The sequence below is a fragment of the Schistocerca piceifrons genome, chromosome 2 (assembly GCF_021461385.2).
Source record: "Schistocerca piceifrons isolate TAMUIC-IGC-003096 chromosome 2, iqSchPice1.1, whole genome shotgun sequence".
Lineage (NCBI taxonomy): Eukaryota > Metazoa > Arthropoda > Insecta > Orthoptera > Acrididae > Schistocerca > Schistocerca piceifrons.
Genome location: NC_060139.1, coordinates 504,566,346 through 504,582,150, shown reverse-complemented (window position 1 = coordinate 504,582,150; position 15,805 = coordinate 504,566,346). Strand labels below are relative to the sequence as shown.

The window sequence follows — 15,805 nt, the reverse complement described above, 5'->3', positions numbered from 1 at the left end:
TGCAAACAGAGATAGTCGAACTATGTGACTCAATTAGGACTGAAGTTCAAGAATAGTTTAAAGACATAAACAATAAGATGCAACAAATAGAGGAATTGTCAGCCCATGAATTTGAAAGTATACATAATCAGATATGCAAGGCTGAGTAGAGGCTTTAGAACAAAGTATTGGGTTTGGTGAAGTGATTAGTGTCCCAAACACTCTGACTAGTTTGGAAGAGCACCTGCAGGAGCTATGTGAATAAAAAGTACAAGAGAAAGTTGAGTCTACTAGTGCTACCACCAATCCTTTGGGTGACACAGTAGGACATCAGCAGGAATTTCAGCAGTTGGGGGAAGCATTAGAAAATACCCAGCAAGAATTTAGTCAGAAAATGACTATTAGCAAGACGATGGTATCAAGTGATTTAATAGAGGAACTTCAACTAGGAAATACTGCAAACTTAAGAAAACAATTCCCTAAGTTCAAACGTGACTGAGGGAGGGTGTACACCCAACTTATTTTTTGTGAGTATTTTATAGGTCCTTACCCAAGATATGGGATGATTATAAGAAAATAGATTTTGCATCTAGTTTTCTGGCAAGAGATGTGGCACAATGGGGAACTATTCATTTGGAAGATTTGAGTTCATGGGACGATATTCAGGAAAAAATCAAGAGGAAAAGTTGACTTTAGAATTACTAGACCCAAAATATTACAATAGTTCTTGGGGAAATTATAAAAAATGCACTGAGCAACATCTAACTTGCTCTCGGTATTTATATAATCCATTAGCAGAACGACATCTTCTCAAAGTATTGGTAATAAAGGAAATTTGGTAGAGAGTGGACAATGGTAAGTGATTTGCTGATCTTTGTTGAAAGGCTAGATATTTTAAATAAAGAATGCAGTGAGAATGTCCAAGGAGAAACCCAGGGAAATAACAACACACAGTGTAAGAAGATTCCAAACCAATTTTCAAAGAGAAGAGAAGCTGTGTTATGTCACGTACCTAACCAAAATAACAATCAAAGTAATTTGAAAGAAACAAGAAACAATGAGACACAGCTGCAAGTGTTTGTACCAAACACAGTTAACATTGTATAAAAAGTACAATACCTATTAATGGATCTGTGTCAGAGAACAGTGTAATCAAGGGGAATTATCCAGTAAACATAAAGGAAAACATGGAATTAACTGGGACAGAGGCAAGGATCCAGGACATGACAATACAATCATAGAGAAGTTTATTGCTTTCACACATAAGATACCTACACGAGAGTGGCTGCTGGATGAGTGGGGGTGGAAATAGAAGGAAATCAGACAAAACCCATAATAGCTGGGAAAATACACAGAGGGAAAGTGGATATTTGTATAGAGTGTTGTAGAGAAATTTCACTGATTTCATATGATGTACTGCAAACAAAGATAACTAAAGACCAATGTCCCTTACTACCTGTTACCAGTGTATATATCATAGGTATTACAGGAAGCAAAGGAAAGTTAATCAAACAAGAAACACATGTAACTATAAGTATTGGAAATTTTCAATTTAGGCAGACTTTACTAATAGTACCTAATATTAATTCACAAGTATTATTTGGTGTAGACTGGTTGTTGAAATATAATGTGACTTTAGATATTGATGCAGAATTACTGTCTTGGAAAACTGATGATAATTCGTGTTGTAGTACCTTTTAAAATGAGTCTGATAGTGGAGAAACAAAGAGTATTGGTGAACAGTATACACTTAGTTGCTAATGCGCAACTGCTAAGCAAAGAAGAATCTGTAATTGATATGCAGATCTGTAACGATGAGGATATTAAGGAAAATATTTTGTCCCAAGAGAGATACCCAGTCACAGGAATGGAGGATATTAAAAAAACCAGGAATTGGCAGACCTATACCTTCAAGTTGATATTGTCAGAAGGATGAAGACAGGAAGACTGATGCAGGCTGCACACGTATTTAGGATGGCAGATGAAAGACTATCATGAGTAGCATTCTCAGGATTCGAGGAAGGCAGAAGGGATTGAGGAAGGCCACGGACAAGATGGAAGGGTGATATCAACAGGGATATGGAGGCGATGGGCCTGAGAATAGGAGAATGGACCACAAAAGCCAGGAACAGAAATGATTGGTGGAGGAATGTAGAGAATGCATATGGTCTCCCGGGCCAAAGTGATAATTCTGAAGAAGAAGAAGAAGAAAGTGAAATATATAGTAAAGCTCCTGAATCTATCCTCTTAGGGGATGATCAGAAGGAACAATAATACAATATTCTATGGAAATGTAAATCAGTATTCTCAGATAAACTGGAAGTAATAAGAGATTACATCTGCCAGTTTAAAGTAAAAGATGAAAATTCATTCTTTCGTATACATAACCAGTATCTTTAAGTTTAAGATCTATGGTACAAGAGGAAATAAATAAGATAACAGAAAACCAAATCACTGAATGTAGTTTACAACAATACATTGTTGGTTCTTAAGGAAGCTTACAGGCAAGTACACTTGGTCTTAGACATGCATCCTCTCTCAACAAACATATCAAAACTGAAAGAGCTAGGCCTATGTATGCTAATGAATTGCGAGTTAGGTTTGAACAAGCCAGACACTTCACTTCAGTTCAATGCATTTGACAGCCACATATTAGTAAGTAAAGTTACATGAAAATCTGAAACATTATACAGCCCTCCTGTTTGACAGAAAGTCATGTCAATTCAAAGTACTGCATTTGGGCTCAAATATTTTAGTTTCAGTATTTATTCATGTTTTAGACGAGACTTTGGGGAAGGAACTGTTACAAGGATTGATTATTTATGTAGATTATATTTTAATAGTGATCAAGACATGGAAAGAGCATTGTACCTTATTAACAAAAACTTTACAGAAGTTTTATGAGAAATATATTACTGTCCAGTCTTATTTTGGCAGAGAGGTGTTAAAGATCTTAGGAAATCTTGCAGTGGTACATGTGATCAAACCTGATGCTGAAAGGTTAAGGGTTATGAAAGATTGTCCAGAACCCCATAACATGAAAGAGTTATGTTCTTTTCTCAGTCTAACAGGATTTTATTGTAGATATGTGCATGGACAAGTAATGAATGATCCTGGACTATTAACATTATTCAAACAAAGATCTATGGGACAAAGGGGCATCACAAGCTTTGAAGAATGTTAAAGAAGCATTAGCGAATCCGCCTATGCTGAACCATCCTATGATGTATGAGCCATTTAAATTAGAATCGATACTTCAGAATAGTGAGTCACTTCGGAACTGTTTCAAGGGGAATGGAATCCTGAAGTTGGGGACCACATAACATTATCACTTTTGCAAGTAGAAGCATTAATTGGCACAAGTTAAGTCACACATGTATGGAAAAGGAGTTACCAGCTATCGTCTGGAGTATTCGACAATTCCAAACACTGAACTGGGGGCAAAAAAATAATGATTTATACAGACCATCATGCATTAGCATTCTCAATGGAGAGCAACTTACTACACAACGGTTTAATGAGGTTGGCCTTTCTTTTACAAGAATTCCAAATAGAAATTAATTACAAAAAGGATTCTCAGAACTGAGCTCCCAAAGTGTTGTCACAATTACCTCTACGTATGAATGATATGAGATGAACCGAGGGACCTGGAGTCATTTTCGCAAGCAATTTCCTACCCTCAAGTTACAGCAATACTGAGGTTGGAACCCTATCCTTAAGAAGGAAAGCAGGAAATAGAAACAGATGAATTTTTAGCACTAAATTTCAGCAATGTGAACAGACATTGCTGTCACCAGCTGAGGCAGCATTATGGATGACAGTTGATGGTAATTTGTTCTGCAGATTAAATACTGCTGTATCTGGTTGGAAATCATGCATACCACAGAATGTTGCAGGAGATCTAATATGATTAATCCATAAAGGATTTGGACATTTTGGTATATGTAAGTGCACGAAGTATATAAATTTTATTACTTTAAAAACTTAAGTCAGAAAATAGTAAAGCTACTATGATCTTGTGATGTATGCCAGAAGGTTAAAGATGATAATAGCCATCTACAATATAAGTTACATGCAATAATACAAAAGAAATGCACAATTTAAATGCTGCTGATTTTTTGGGCAATTATCTACAGGTCAAGGAGGGGTCACTTACATCTTTTTACTGACAGAATGTTGGTTGAAGTATATAATAAGACTTTATCCTACCAACCAGGTCAACTTGAGAGAGTACATTAGAATAGCAGGTAAGCCTTCCCAACTGCTCACAGATAATGGGCCACAATTTATAGGCAATAAGTTAAAAGAATTTATAGTGTGGCAAGGAATAAAACATTTAATTATTTCAAAATCCCACCGACAATGAGCCTTGTGAATAAGTAATGAAAGAGATTGGATGCCTCTGTAGAACATATTTTTTCTAATAACAATATCACATGGGCTCAGCTGATTCCCAGCTTCCAAATTATTTTGAATGTGCTGCCCCACATGTCTGCAGGTTTACCACAGGCAGAGATTACAAATAAAACTTTCACTGATGACCACTATTAAAGTTATTTAAGTGGCCACCTTCAATAGAAATTAAAGCAGAAAAATTACAGAATACGGTGAAGGAAAATTTACAAAAATAAGCAGAAAGTAGAATATGAAAATTCAGTAAAAAAGGCATTACACCTGTATTCCAGGTTGATGACTTAGTATTACTTTAGTTCTAATCTGAAGCAGGAAACCACCAAGATTTTTTCCATGTGACAGTGGACACTTCATGATGCTAGGCATACCTCGACCAAAAGCAATACTCTTTTAGACCTGGAGACTGATCAAGAAAAGGGATCATACAACACCAACACGTTAAAGAAATTAATATTCCCAGAAGAATCTGTGATCTTTGCAGGTTTGGTAGGTTGTCACCTGTCAGGTGTCCAAGATAACTATTTCAGTACTCCACATTTCATTTTCTCTGGAGAAATTTCTTGTACTCATTCTTCCCTGTCGTCTTTAACCAAAATCCATTTATTGCTGTCCTATCCTAGAGGTAAATATAATGGATGAGGATTCTGTTTGGACCTATAAAGTATACAATAACAGTAAAATTATGTTACTTAAGATCTAAGCATGTAAGAATAAATTAATCAACAGTGACTACAAGCAACATAATGATTTAAGATCTCCTTTAAAGTGTGATTATGTGTGCATGGTCACTCACATGTGCTTTAAAATATAATAAACATCCTGCAAAAATTTCCTTCATTCATTGAAAGGTTAATTTGTATGTTTTCCATGAGGGATTTTTTACCTTTTCTTTACCTTCTATAAAAATAATGGTTGGGATTACATTACCTTTTATAGCGGAGGTTGAATACTGTAAGTGAACACGTACAGGGTGTACATAAAGTCTGGGAACACTTTCAATTATTTATTGCACAAATACTAAACATTGTACAGATGTCATACACTTTGCATTTTTGAAGAGAAACTCTGGAACTTTTTTTTTTTTTTTACAAACATTCAATATGCAAACCATGAGTGAACCGGCAGACATCAATATGTTAATTGAATTCTTGCCATACTTGTCCAAGCATGGCATCGTCAACTGTGGCAGTCGCTTCCCATATTCCCTCCCGGAGCTCTGCTACACCACATGGTAGAGGTGGTACATACACCATATCCCTAATGTGTCCCCACAGAAAAAGACACATGGAATAAGATCTGGTGATCGTGGAGGCCATTTCATGAAACAGCACACATAAAGCTTGCTCCACACCTGAAATCGCCATGTTTGCGACTAGCACTGACTATTGGCAAATTACCAAACTATGCTGTGGCGTCATACATGAAAAAAACTTTCAGGCTTTCTCTTCAAAATGACATATGTATGATATGTGCATAATGTTTGGTTCTTGCGCAATAAATAACTGAAAGTGTTACCGGACTTTATACACCCTGTACATACAGAGCTCAGATTTAGTTCTTCTTACAACAATTTCTTTTAGTCGTGTTATTACTCTCTACAACCTCAATACAGAGAGGTATTAGAATCAATTTTCTGGCCAGTGCTGATGAAGCAGGGAGAAGTTCATTCTGTAAGGTACACTGAACATTCTTCATCCTCTGGCATCTCGGTGAAGAATCTAGCAGGGAGATGATCCTGAGGTATGGGGTGGTACGACAGTCTGTCTTTGCAGTCTGTCTTCTGTCTTTCCTTGGCCCTAACACTCCTACTGTTAGTTTTCCTTTCTTTCTTTTCCAACATGAGTACTGACTATATCTTCCTTCTTTCCACAATCAGTAATTTCTACAGCAGAACCCTTCTCAAAACCACATCACACAGTGATAGTAAAACCTGTTTTCTTGGAAAAGCCGAGGAGTAACAAAAACACCAAGACAGGATACAAATAGTATGATTATTATGTAATGGCAGCGCGTTTTTAATGCAGTGTATTCACTACAATTATGTATATTTATGTGTGTTAAATGATAGCAATATTATGTATTAACAGGGGGAAAAGGAAGGGAAAGGAAACCTTACCCTATGTGGAGTATGACATGCTAACATGCAAGCGAAAAAGTAATAGTTTGATGATTCAATTGTTTTGCTGTGATAGCTAAGTCTATTGATATCTCTGATAAAGGAGTGCCAACAAACTGTTTAACAACTGGTGCACAAACTAATACAAAAGATTTGCATTAACTTTGATGGGAGAGCTCTAATGAATAAATGATTTAAGGAAGTGAAATAAAAGGTCTATAGTTATTAGTATATTACATTCAGTGGTATAACGCTGAAGGATTGATGATTCATTAAGCAGATAAGCCTTACCTTATAAATATTGAGACAATTAAACAAAAATTAAAGGTAAACTAAGAATTATCCCCAACAGAACTTGAAATGAGCATTTATCTATAGAAAGAAAGCAAAAAAAAAATGTTTCACGAAGGTAAACACTCAGAATTGTACTTTTGCATTGTTCTCTGATGTAGCAGAATGTGATCACTTTAATAATAAAGACTACAGATAAGTCTTATAATTTAGTAGCAATGAATAGATCCCTGGTGGACAATCACTGACAAGTATTTACTGGAAGTCGATATGCTACAGAGAAACTTTGTCACTGAGGTGCATAAATATAAGAACCAGAGGCTGTGCACACTGTTAAAGATTTAAGATGGGGCATACCCAATTTTACATAGGTATTGGAGAGGACAATGATAGGTGAACTCATGGAAGGGACAATATAATCCTTGGTCAGGTGACTCTATAGATGGAATGACCTGACCCATTTTTTGTATAGAGGAATTAATACAGATAGACTCATCCACAAAGATAAAAAGGTATTTATGTGGTATCTGCCCACAGAGAAAGGGGTACGTGCAGCTCTTACAGAGGTAGGAACTTGTACATTGACAGTTCATCATGTTGTAGAAGTGTTCTCCAAAACAGTCAATGGCTAATAGACTTACCTGAGCAGTGATGATACTTTGAATCACTGAAGTGTGACATGTAATTTCAAGTGAAATGATAGGTCACTCGTATGTCCTTCTAAACAAGAAAGATGATTGTGAAGTTTAGTCATCATTGTATTTTAGAATTAAGGCAAGAGCAACCCTGCATGTTGGAAATGGCATGCTGTTCTGTGCAGATGTCATGAGATTCATGGGTGCAGCATTTCCGCACCACTTACTGAAGGGTGGAGTCACCTCCTCTCAGAACGTGCAGCCCAAAGATGTGCTGTTGTCATGGAAAATCAGCCATGAATAATCCACAAAAAGTTACAAAAACAGTGGAAATTATGTTATTCTATTATTATTATTATTATTAATGAACTGTATAGCAGAAGATGAGATCTTGTCTTGTGCGATAAGATATACCTATGTACGAAACAAGATACAGCTACATAAGAAGAAAAGAAAATATACCACCAGTTAATTGAAATATGCAATGTTTGTAATTGGTCAAGTAAGCTGAGTTACACAACATATTTCATCTCAGTAAGGACATTTGAGGTGTAACATGTTGATTCTGTGGAATAGCGTGTTCCACTTCTAACCAATCTGGCCAAAAAAGATGTTCACTGAAACTGTAAATGTTGATTATGTGCTTGTTAAGTGTGGGACATCCCACTGTGTGTGCTCTGGTTTGCCACATACGTAGATGGACATCAAAGATGTTGGTGCAGAACATGGACAAGGCACAATGGTGAGCAAGCATCTCCATCTGCTGGAGAGGATTGCTTACGGACTGGAGGCATGGCTTAGCAGTGTCTTGGAGATCATACAAGAAAGTGCACAGGTGATAATGTAAACACCAGAACAATTCATGAACATACATGAGAACAGTTAGTCTGAAATGTCCAATCAGTAAATCAACACATGGTGTGGTCTATTGTGCGCTACAAATTAAGAGAGGTTGTTTTCATTCTCAATTGTAAATGATGTATAGAGGAAACATTTCAGTTGTAACACATAAGAGTTATGGCAAAAGTGACTGTGTCATTTTAGTAGCTTGAATAGATTGAAGCTCTCTTTCACCCACCCGTGCGCAATGTGAAAAAGTCCATTGTGAAGAGGGCATGTCATGGTTTAGTGGCACTGCATAGCAGGTCCACTACAGCAAATTATATCACGAATGGAGACCATAAGATATTTGTAAAGTAAAAGTTGCCATACATATCAGCTGGGTGACAGTTCACGTATGGAGTGAAACCCATCGTACCAAAACACAACTGGTCCCACTCCAGGGCAAATAGGAACCTGTTTAGTTTCCATCATTTAATCAGTCTTGACTATTTAATATTAATGAGCTGTAAAAAATTTTTTGCTAAATCTTTTTAATGACTTATGGTTCTGTGAATTATGGTACGCTGCAGAAACACAAGTGATGTCTATTCTCAAGACAGCAATACTCAGTTGTTACTACTGTACTATTGTAATAAATCTTAACTTAGTATTAGCTATTGGCTTTCACTGACAACCTCACTTTCCTATTTCATACACACTTCTGGGAAGTACATGATAAGAATAATTACAGAAAGATGTGAATTAATCAAAACTACAAACTTGAGTTTCTGCCATTAAGTGAAAAACCAAAGACAAATACTATTAGCCAATACAGGGTGTTACAAAAAGGTAAGGCCAAACTTTCAGGAAACACTCCTCACACACAAATAAAGAAAAGATGTTATGTGGACATGTGTCCGGAAACGCTTAATTTCCATGTTAGAGATCATTTTAGTTTCGTCAGTATGTACTGTACTTCCTCGATTCACCGCCAGTTGGCCCAATTGAAGGAAGGTAATGTTGACTTCGGTGCTTGTGTTGACATGCGACTCATTGCTCTACAGTACTAGCATCAAGCACATCAGTAAGTAGCATCAACAGGTTAGTGTTCATCACGAACGTGGTTTTGCAATCACTGCAATGTTTACAAAAGAGGAGTTGGCAGATGCCCATTTGATGTATGGATTAGTATCGAGACAGATTTCCAGAACGAAGGTGTTCCAACAGGAAGACGTTCGAAGCAATTGATCGGCATCTTAGGGAGCACGGAACATTCCAGCCTATGACTCGCGACTGGGGAAGACCTAGGACGACGAGGACACCTGCAATCGACGAGGCAATTCTTCGTGCAGTTGACAATAACCCTAATGTCATCGTCAGAGAAGTTGCTGCTGTACAAGGTAACGTTGACCATGTCTCTGTATGGAGAGTGCTACGAGAGAACCAGTTGTTTCTGTACCATGTACAGCGTGTGCAGGCATTATCAGCAGATGATTGGCCTCCACAGGTACACTTCTGCAAATGGTTCATCCAACAATGTGTCAATCCTCATTTCAGTGCAATTGTTCTCTTTAGGGATGAGGCTTCATTCCAACGTGATCAAATTGTAAATTTTCACAATCAACATGTGTGGGCTGACGAGAATCCGCACGCTATTGTGCAATCACGTCATCAACACAGATTTTCTGTGAACGTTTGGACAGGCATTGTTGGTGATGTCTTGATTGGGCCCCATGTTCTTCCACCTACGCTCAATGGAGCACATTATCATGATTTCATATGGGATACTCTACCTGTGCTGCTAGAACATGTGCCTTTACAAGTACGACACAACATGTGGTTCATTCACGATGGAGCTCCTGCACATTTTAGTCGAAGTGTTCGTACGCTTCTCAACAATAGATTCGGTGACCGATGGATTGGTAGAGGCGGACCAATTCCATGGCCTCCACGCTCTCCTGACCTCAACCCTCTTGACTTTCATTTATGGAGGCATTTGAAAGCTTTTGTCTACGCAACCCCAGTACCAAATGTAGAGACTCTTCGCGCTCGTATTGTGGACGGCTGTGATACAATATGCCATTTTCCAGGGCTGCATCAGCACATCAGGGATTCCATGCGACGGAGGGTGGATGCATGTATCCTCGCTAACGGAGGACATTTTGAACATTTCGTGTAACAAAGTGTTTGAAGTCACACTGGTACGTTCTGTTGCTGTGTGTTTCCATTCCATGATTAATGTGATTTGAAGAGAAGTAACAAAACGAGCTCTAACATGGAAAGTAAGCATTTCCGGACACATGTCCACATAACATCTTTTCTTTATTTGTGTGTGAGGAATGTTTCCTGAAAGTTTGGCCGTACCGTTTTGTAACACCCTGTATATTGACAGAGACAACAAGAAAAATATGTTCGACAAAAAGATGAAACTGACTTTTAAGAGAAATGCACTGCTAGATAAATACCTAGATCTTCTGCAGGAACAACTTTGCTCACAAGGCCTGCTCTTAAAGCTTCCTCAGCTGAAAGAGGAAGACCTGTAAACAACATGTGTGCTGCTACTTTTTTTGGCACTGCACGACCAACAGCAATTCCAGGTGTAGAGCAGAATATTCCAAAGTTTGCTCTGCAAACAAGAACAGAAAATTCATTTGTATACAGAGTTTTTGCAAATTTTTTGATGATATGTTTCATTTCCCATTGCCATCATTGATGAGAACACAAAGTATAAGTACTAATCACCACTGGAAAAACGAAAAAAAATGAATGAAAAGAAAAAGAAAAAGGATTCATTACAAAAGAATTATCCAAATGGGATGGAAATCACTAGATGTGAAGAACATGTACACAAGCAAATGATTATGATTTCTGAAAAATTGGATGATTTATTCAAGAGACAGAGCTTCACAAATTGTACAAGTCAATAATGTATTGGTCCATCACTGGCCCTTATGCAAGCAGTTATTTGACTTGGCATTGTTGATATATTTATTGGATGTCCTCCTGAGATATTGTATTGGAACTTATGCTGCTTCACCTACAAGGCTATATGTTTTATTTTTTCTGTCTACTTTTACCCGTTCATTTGCCTAATTAGTTTACGGCAAAGATTAAAATGCAATATGCCCACACAGCAATCAAGTCTGTGGGGCAAGCGAGAAAAGATGAAGAACATTAATTTTCTCATGTTTGTAAATGTTGATCTTTCACCAGCCTTGTACTATCTGTCTTTTCCAGTGTATAATAGAGAGAAGACACGGATTTCTGTTTAGATCACTAATGATGTTAAATACACTAACTGTTATAGTACGACATCAGTTACATTTACCAATTCCTTGTTTCACCTGATCTATCTATCTGTGTTACCAGTATCTGTAATACTTTGGAGAAGGAAGAAATTTAGGCAGAGCAAGCTGGGGGCCGTAACATTGTCTTCAAAGAAGAAGAGGTAAATAACTTCAAAAGGAAGACAAAAGACAAGGTAAATAGCTCCAAAGGAGGTAAATAACTTCAAGGCTTAAAGAACTATCATCTAATAATCTAATATTACATGTCACAGATTTTTCGTGCATGCAAGCGAATCTGGCACAATATACCTGAGGAGGACATACAACAACTCTTTTAATCAATACAAAGCCAAATAACTGCTCGCATGAGGCCCAAAGGTGGACCGACACATTACTGACTTCCTCAATTTGTGTAGCTCTTTTTCTTGAATAAGTCATTTGATTTTACAGAAGTTGTAATCATTTGTCTGTGTGTACACGTAAATCTCATCTAGTGATTTCCATCCCATTTAAGTAACTCCTTTCTGGTGTGCCCCTCATTTTTTTTAGTAATTAATTACTATAGCAGGATGTTCATCATGATTATTCACAATAGACACAATAAATTCTGTATAATTATGAACTCAGCTTGTAATGGAAAGCTGTCTATTGTGGAGAGTGGGAAAGTAATGCAGGTAAGCACAGACGAAAAAATGACATCTTAAAAAATTAAACTGTGCCAAATTCCAGAATTAAAGAAAATCAAAGCATTTTCATATAGCTTAGTTGATACTATATTTATAACTAAGAGAATTTTTTCTCAATATACCAGTTCCTTTTTTTGTTTTTATCTTTTTTCCTTTATTAGATACTGGTATAAAATTTATATATATTACCCTGGAGTTGAGAAGGAGCTGTTATCAGAGCAAATTGCAATGTCACAGCTAGCAACAAGTTGGCAACCAGCAGCAGCAGCCAGTCCTTGAACAACAGCTATGACAGGCACAGGACACTGTAAGATGCCTAGCATCAGACGAGAACAGGTTGCAAAAACCTCATGGTGGAATTCAGACCCATCTTTGCTTGTCTGCAACAGTTATTGTCAGCTATTAATTGAAGGCACAAACAAGTAATTAATCCATAAATTTCTGTTTTTGACATACCAGTTCTTTCAAATTGTGGCCAGCTGAGAACACCCGCCCTTCTCCATACAGTAAAATACACCTGAGAGAAGGGTCATTCTGATTGCAGGTGATGCCTGCAATCAAGTCTTCCATCATTTTCATGGACAGTGCATTCCTAAAAATCACACAAATGGAAATTAGGGTTCAGTTTTGACAATTCTTGCAATTCAAGTGCTTGAGAACAACAAACCTCGTTTTTTGACTTGACATGATTATTTTACGAACACCATCATATTGTACAGTCTTTGTCAATGGTTCATTTGCAATAATACATGAAGTACTAAGTGACATATTATGTTTTGGTTTCCCTCGGATTCTTGCCACCTGTCAAATATAAAAATAATGCATAGCTATTAAGAATTTAAATTCAAAGGACAGAATGAAAAGAAAGAAGATTTTAAACATTTCTGCTAGCAGAATGTGAAAGTTGATGCAAGCAATATCTGTACTACTGTGTAGAATGGGATGATAAATCTCAAAATAATTATTTAGTAAAAGTAAACCAAGTAAAAGATGGTGAAAAGTTAACAGGAATATTATTATTACTATTATTATTATTATTATTATTATTAGTAGTAGTAGTAGTAGTAGTAGTAGTTGTTGTTGTTGTTGTTTTTGTTGTTATTTCTTTTCTTTTCCCTGTCAAGAGTGAGAAGGAACTACACCTGAGTCTCTGCATATGGGTGTGTCGCTATGGATCGGAGGAAATCCTCTCTGGCTCCCAGCAGCTATCTGATTTGGTAAAGACTGCCAGTCTTGCTAGTGGGATCAAAGCAGAGCTCACCATCTGCAGCATCATTGACAGGACTAACTGCGGACCTTTGGTACATAGCCGAGTGGAGGGTCTGAATCAGTGGCTGAGACGGTTCTGCGACCGTGTGGGCTGCAGATTCCTCAACTTGCACCATAGGGCGGTGGGGTTTGGGTTCCGCTGGATAGGTCAGGAGTCCACTACACTCAGCATGTGGCTGCATGGGTAGCATGGGTTCTGTGGCGTGGACTAGGCGGTTTTTTAGGTTAGATGACCTCGGGTAAGTACAGAAAGGGCAACAGCCTCAAAGGGTGCGGGGCAAAGTCAGGACATGCAGGGACCAAGCAGCAATCAGTATTGTAATTGTAAACTGTTGAACCTGTATTGGTAAAGTACCAGAACTTCAAGTGCTGATAGAAAGCACCAAAGCTAGAATTGTTATAGGTACGGAAAGCTGGCTGAAGCCAGAGATAAATTCTGCCGAAATTTTACAAAGGCACAGACGGTGTTTAGAAAGGATAGATTGCACGCAACCGGTGGTGGTGTGTTTGTCGCTGTTAGTAGTAGTTTATCTGGCAGTGAAATAGAAGTGGATAGTTCCTGTGAATTATTATGGGTGGAGGTTATACTCAACAACCATGCTAGTTTAATAATTGTCTCCTTTTACCGACCTCCCGACTCAGCAGCATTAGTGGCAGAACAACTGAAAGAAAATCTGGAATACATTTCACACAAATTTCCTTAGCATGTCATAGTCTTAGGTGGAGATTTCAATTTACCAGATATAGACAGGGACACTCAGATGTTTAGGAGGGGTGGTAGGGACAGAGCATCGAGTGACATTATACTGAGTGCACTAGCCAAAAATTACCTCGAGCAATTAAACAGAGAACCGACTCATGGAGATAACATCTTGGACCTACTGATAACAAACAGACCCGAACTTTTTGACTCTGTAAGTGCAGAACGGGGAATCAGTGATCATAAGGCTGTTGCAGCATCCCTGAATATGGAAGTAAATAGGAATATAAAAAAAAGGGGAGGAAGGTTTATCTGTTTAGTAAGAGTAATAGGAGGCAGATTTCAGACTACCTAAGAGATCAAAACAAAAATTTCTGTTCCGACACTGACAATGTTGAGTGTTTATGAATAAAGTTCAAAGCAATCGTTTTAGACAGGTACATGCCGAGTACAACTGTGAGGGACGGGAAAAACCCACCGTGGTTCAACAACAAAATGAGGAAACTACTGCAAAAGCAAAGAGAGCTTCACTGCAAATTTAAATGCAGCCAGAGCCTCTCAGACAAACAGAAGCTAAATGATGTCAAAGTTAGCATAAGGAGAGCTATGCGTGAAGCGTTCAGTGAATTCGAAAGTAAAATCCTATGTACCGACTGGACAGAAAATCCTAGGAAGATCTTCTGATCTTAACGTTAAATCAGTAAGTGGATCGAAACAGCATATTCAGACACGCTGGGATGATAATGGCATTGAAACGGAAGATGACAGGTGTAAAACTGAAATACAAAATACCTTCTTCCAAAGCCGTTTTACAGAGGAAGACCGCACTGCAGTTCCTTCTCTAAATCCTCGCACGAACGGAAAAATGGCTGACATCGCAATAAGTGTCCAAGGAATAGAAAAGCAACTGAAATCACTCAACAGAGGAAAGTCCACTAGACCTGACAGGGTACCAATTCGATTCTACACAGCGTACGCGAAAGAACTGGCCCCCCGTCTAACAGCCATGTACTGCAAGTCGCTAGAGGAATGAAAGGTTCCAAATGATTGGAAAAGAGCACAGGTAGTTCCAGTTTTCAAGAAGGGTCATCGAGCAGATGCACAAAACTATAGACCTATATCTTTGACGTCGAGCTGTTGAAGAAATTTTGGAACATGTTTTTTGCTCGCGTATCATGTCATTTCTGAAAACCCAGAATTTACTCTCTAGGAATCAACATGGATACCGGAAACAGCGATCGTGTGAGACCCAACTCGCTTTATTTGTTCATGAGACCCAGAAAATATTAGATACAGGTCCCAGGTAGATGACGTTTTCCTTGATTTCCAGAAGATGTTTGATACAGTTCTGCACTGTCGCCTGATAAACAAAGTAAGAGCCTATGGAATATCAGACCAGCTGTGTGGCTGGATTGAAGAGGTCTTAGCAAACGGAACACAGCATGTTGTTCTCAATGAAGAGATGTCTACAGACATTAAAGTAACCTCTGGCGTGCCACAGGGGAATGTTATGGGACCATTGCTTTTCACACTATATATAAATGACCTAGTAGATAGTGTCAGAAGTTCCATGTGGCTTTTCGCGGATGATGCTGTAGTATACAGAG

The 15,805-nt window shown here is 38.0% G+C and overlaps 1 protein-coding gene across 1 annotated transcript in view; it reads right to left on the bottom strand.

Annotated features, from left to right (window-relative positions):
- Nucleotides 1–15,805, bottom strand: part of LOC124776892 (enoyl-CoA hydratase domain-containing protein 3, mitochondrial) — a 135,241-nt gene that overhangs the window by 57,414 nt on the left and 62,022 nt on the right. The window contains exons 2-5 of the mRNA XM_047252078.1: nucleotides 12,897–13,030; nucleotides 12,686–12,821; nucleotides 12,419–12,609; nucleotides 10,722–10,882 (exon numbers count right to left, since the gene is read on the bottom strand). Of these exons, the coding sequence (XP_047108034.1) occupies nucleotides 10,722–10,882; nucleotides 12,419–12,609; nucleotides 12,686–12,821; nucleotides 12,897–13,030 (622 nt within the window). The remainder of the gene's footprint in view (nucleotides 1–10,721; nucleotides 10,883–12,418; nucleotides 12,610–12,685; nucleotides 12,822–12,896; nucleotides 13,031–15,805) is intronic.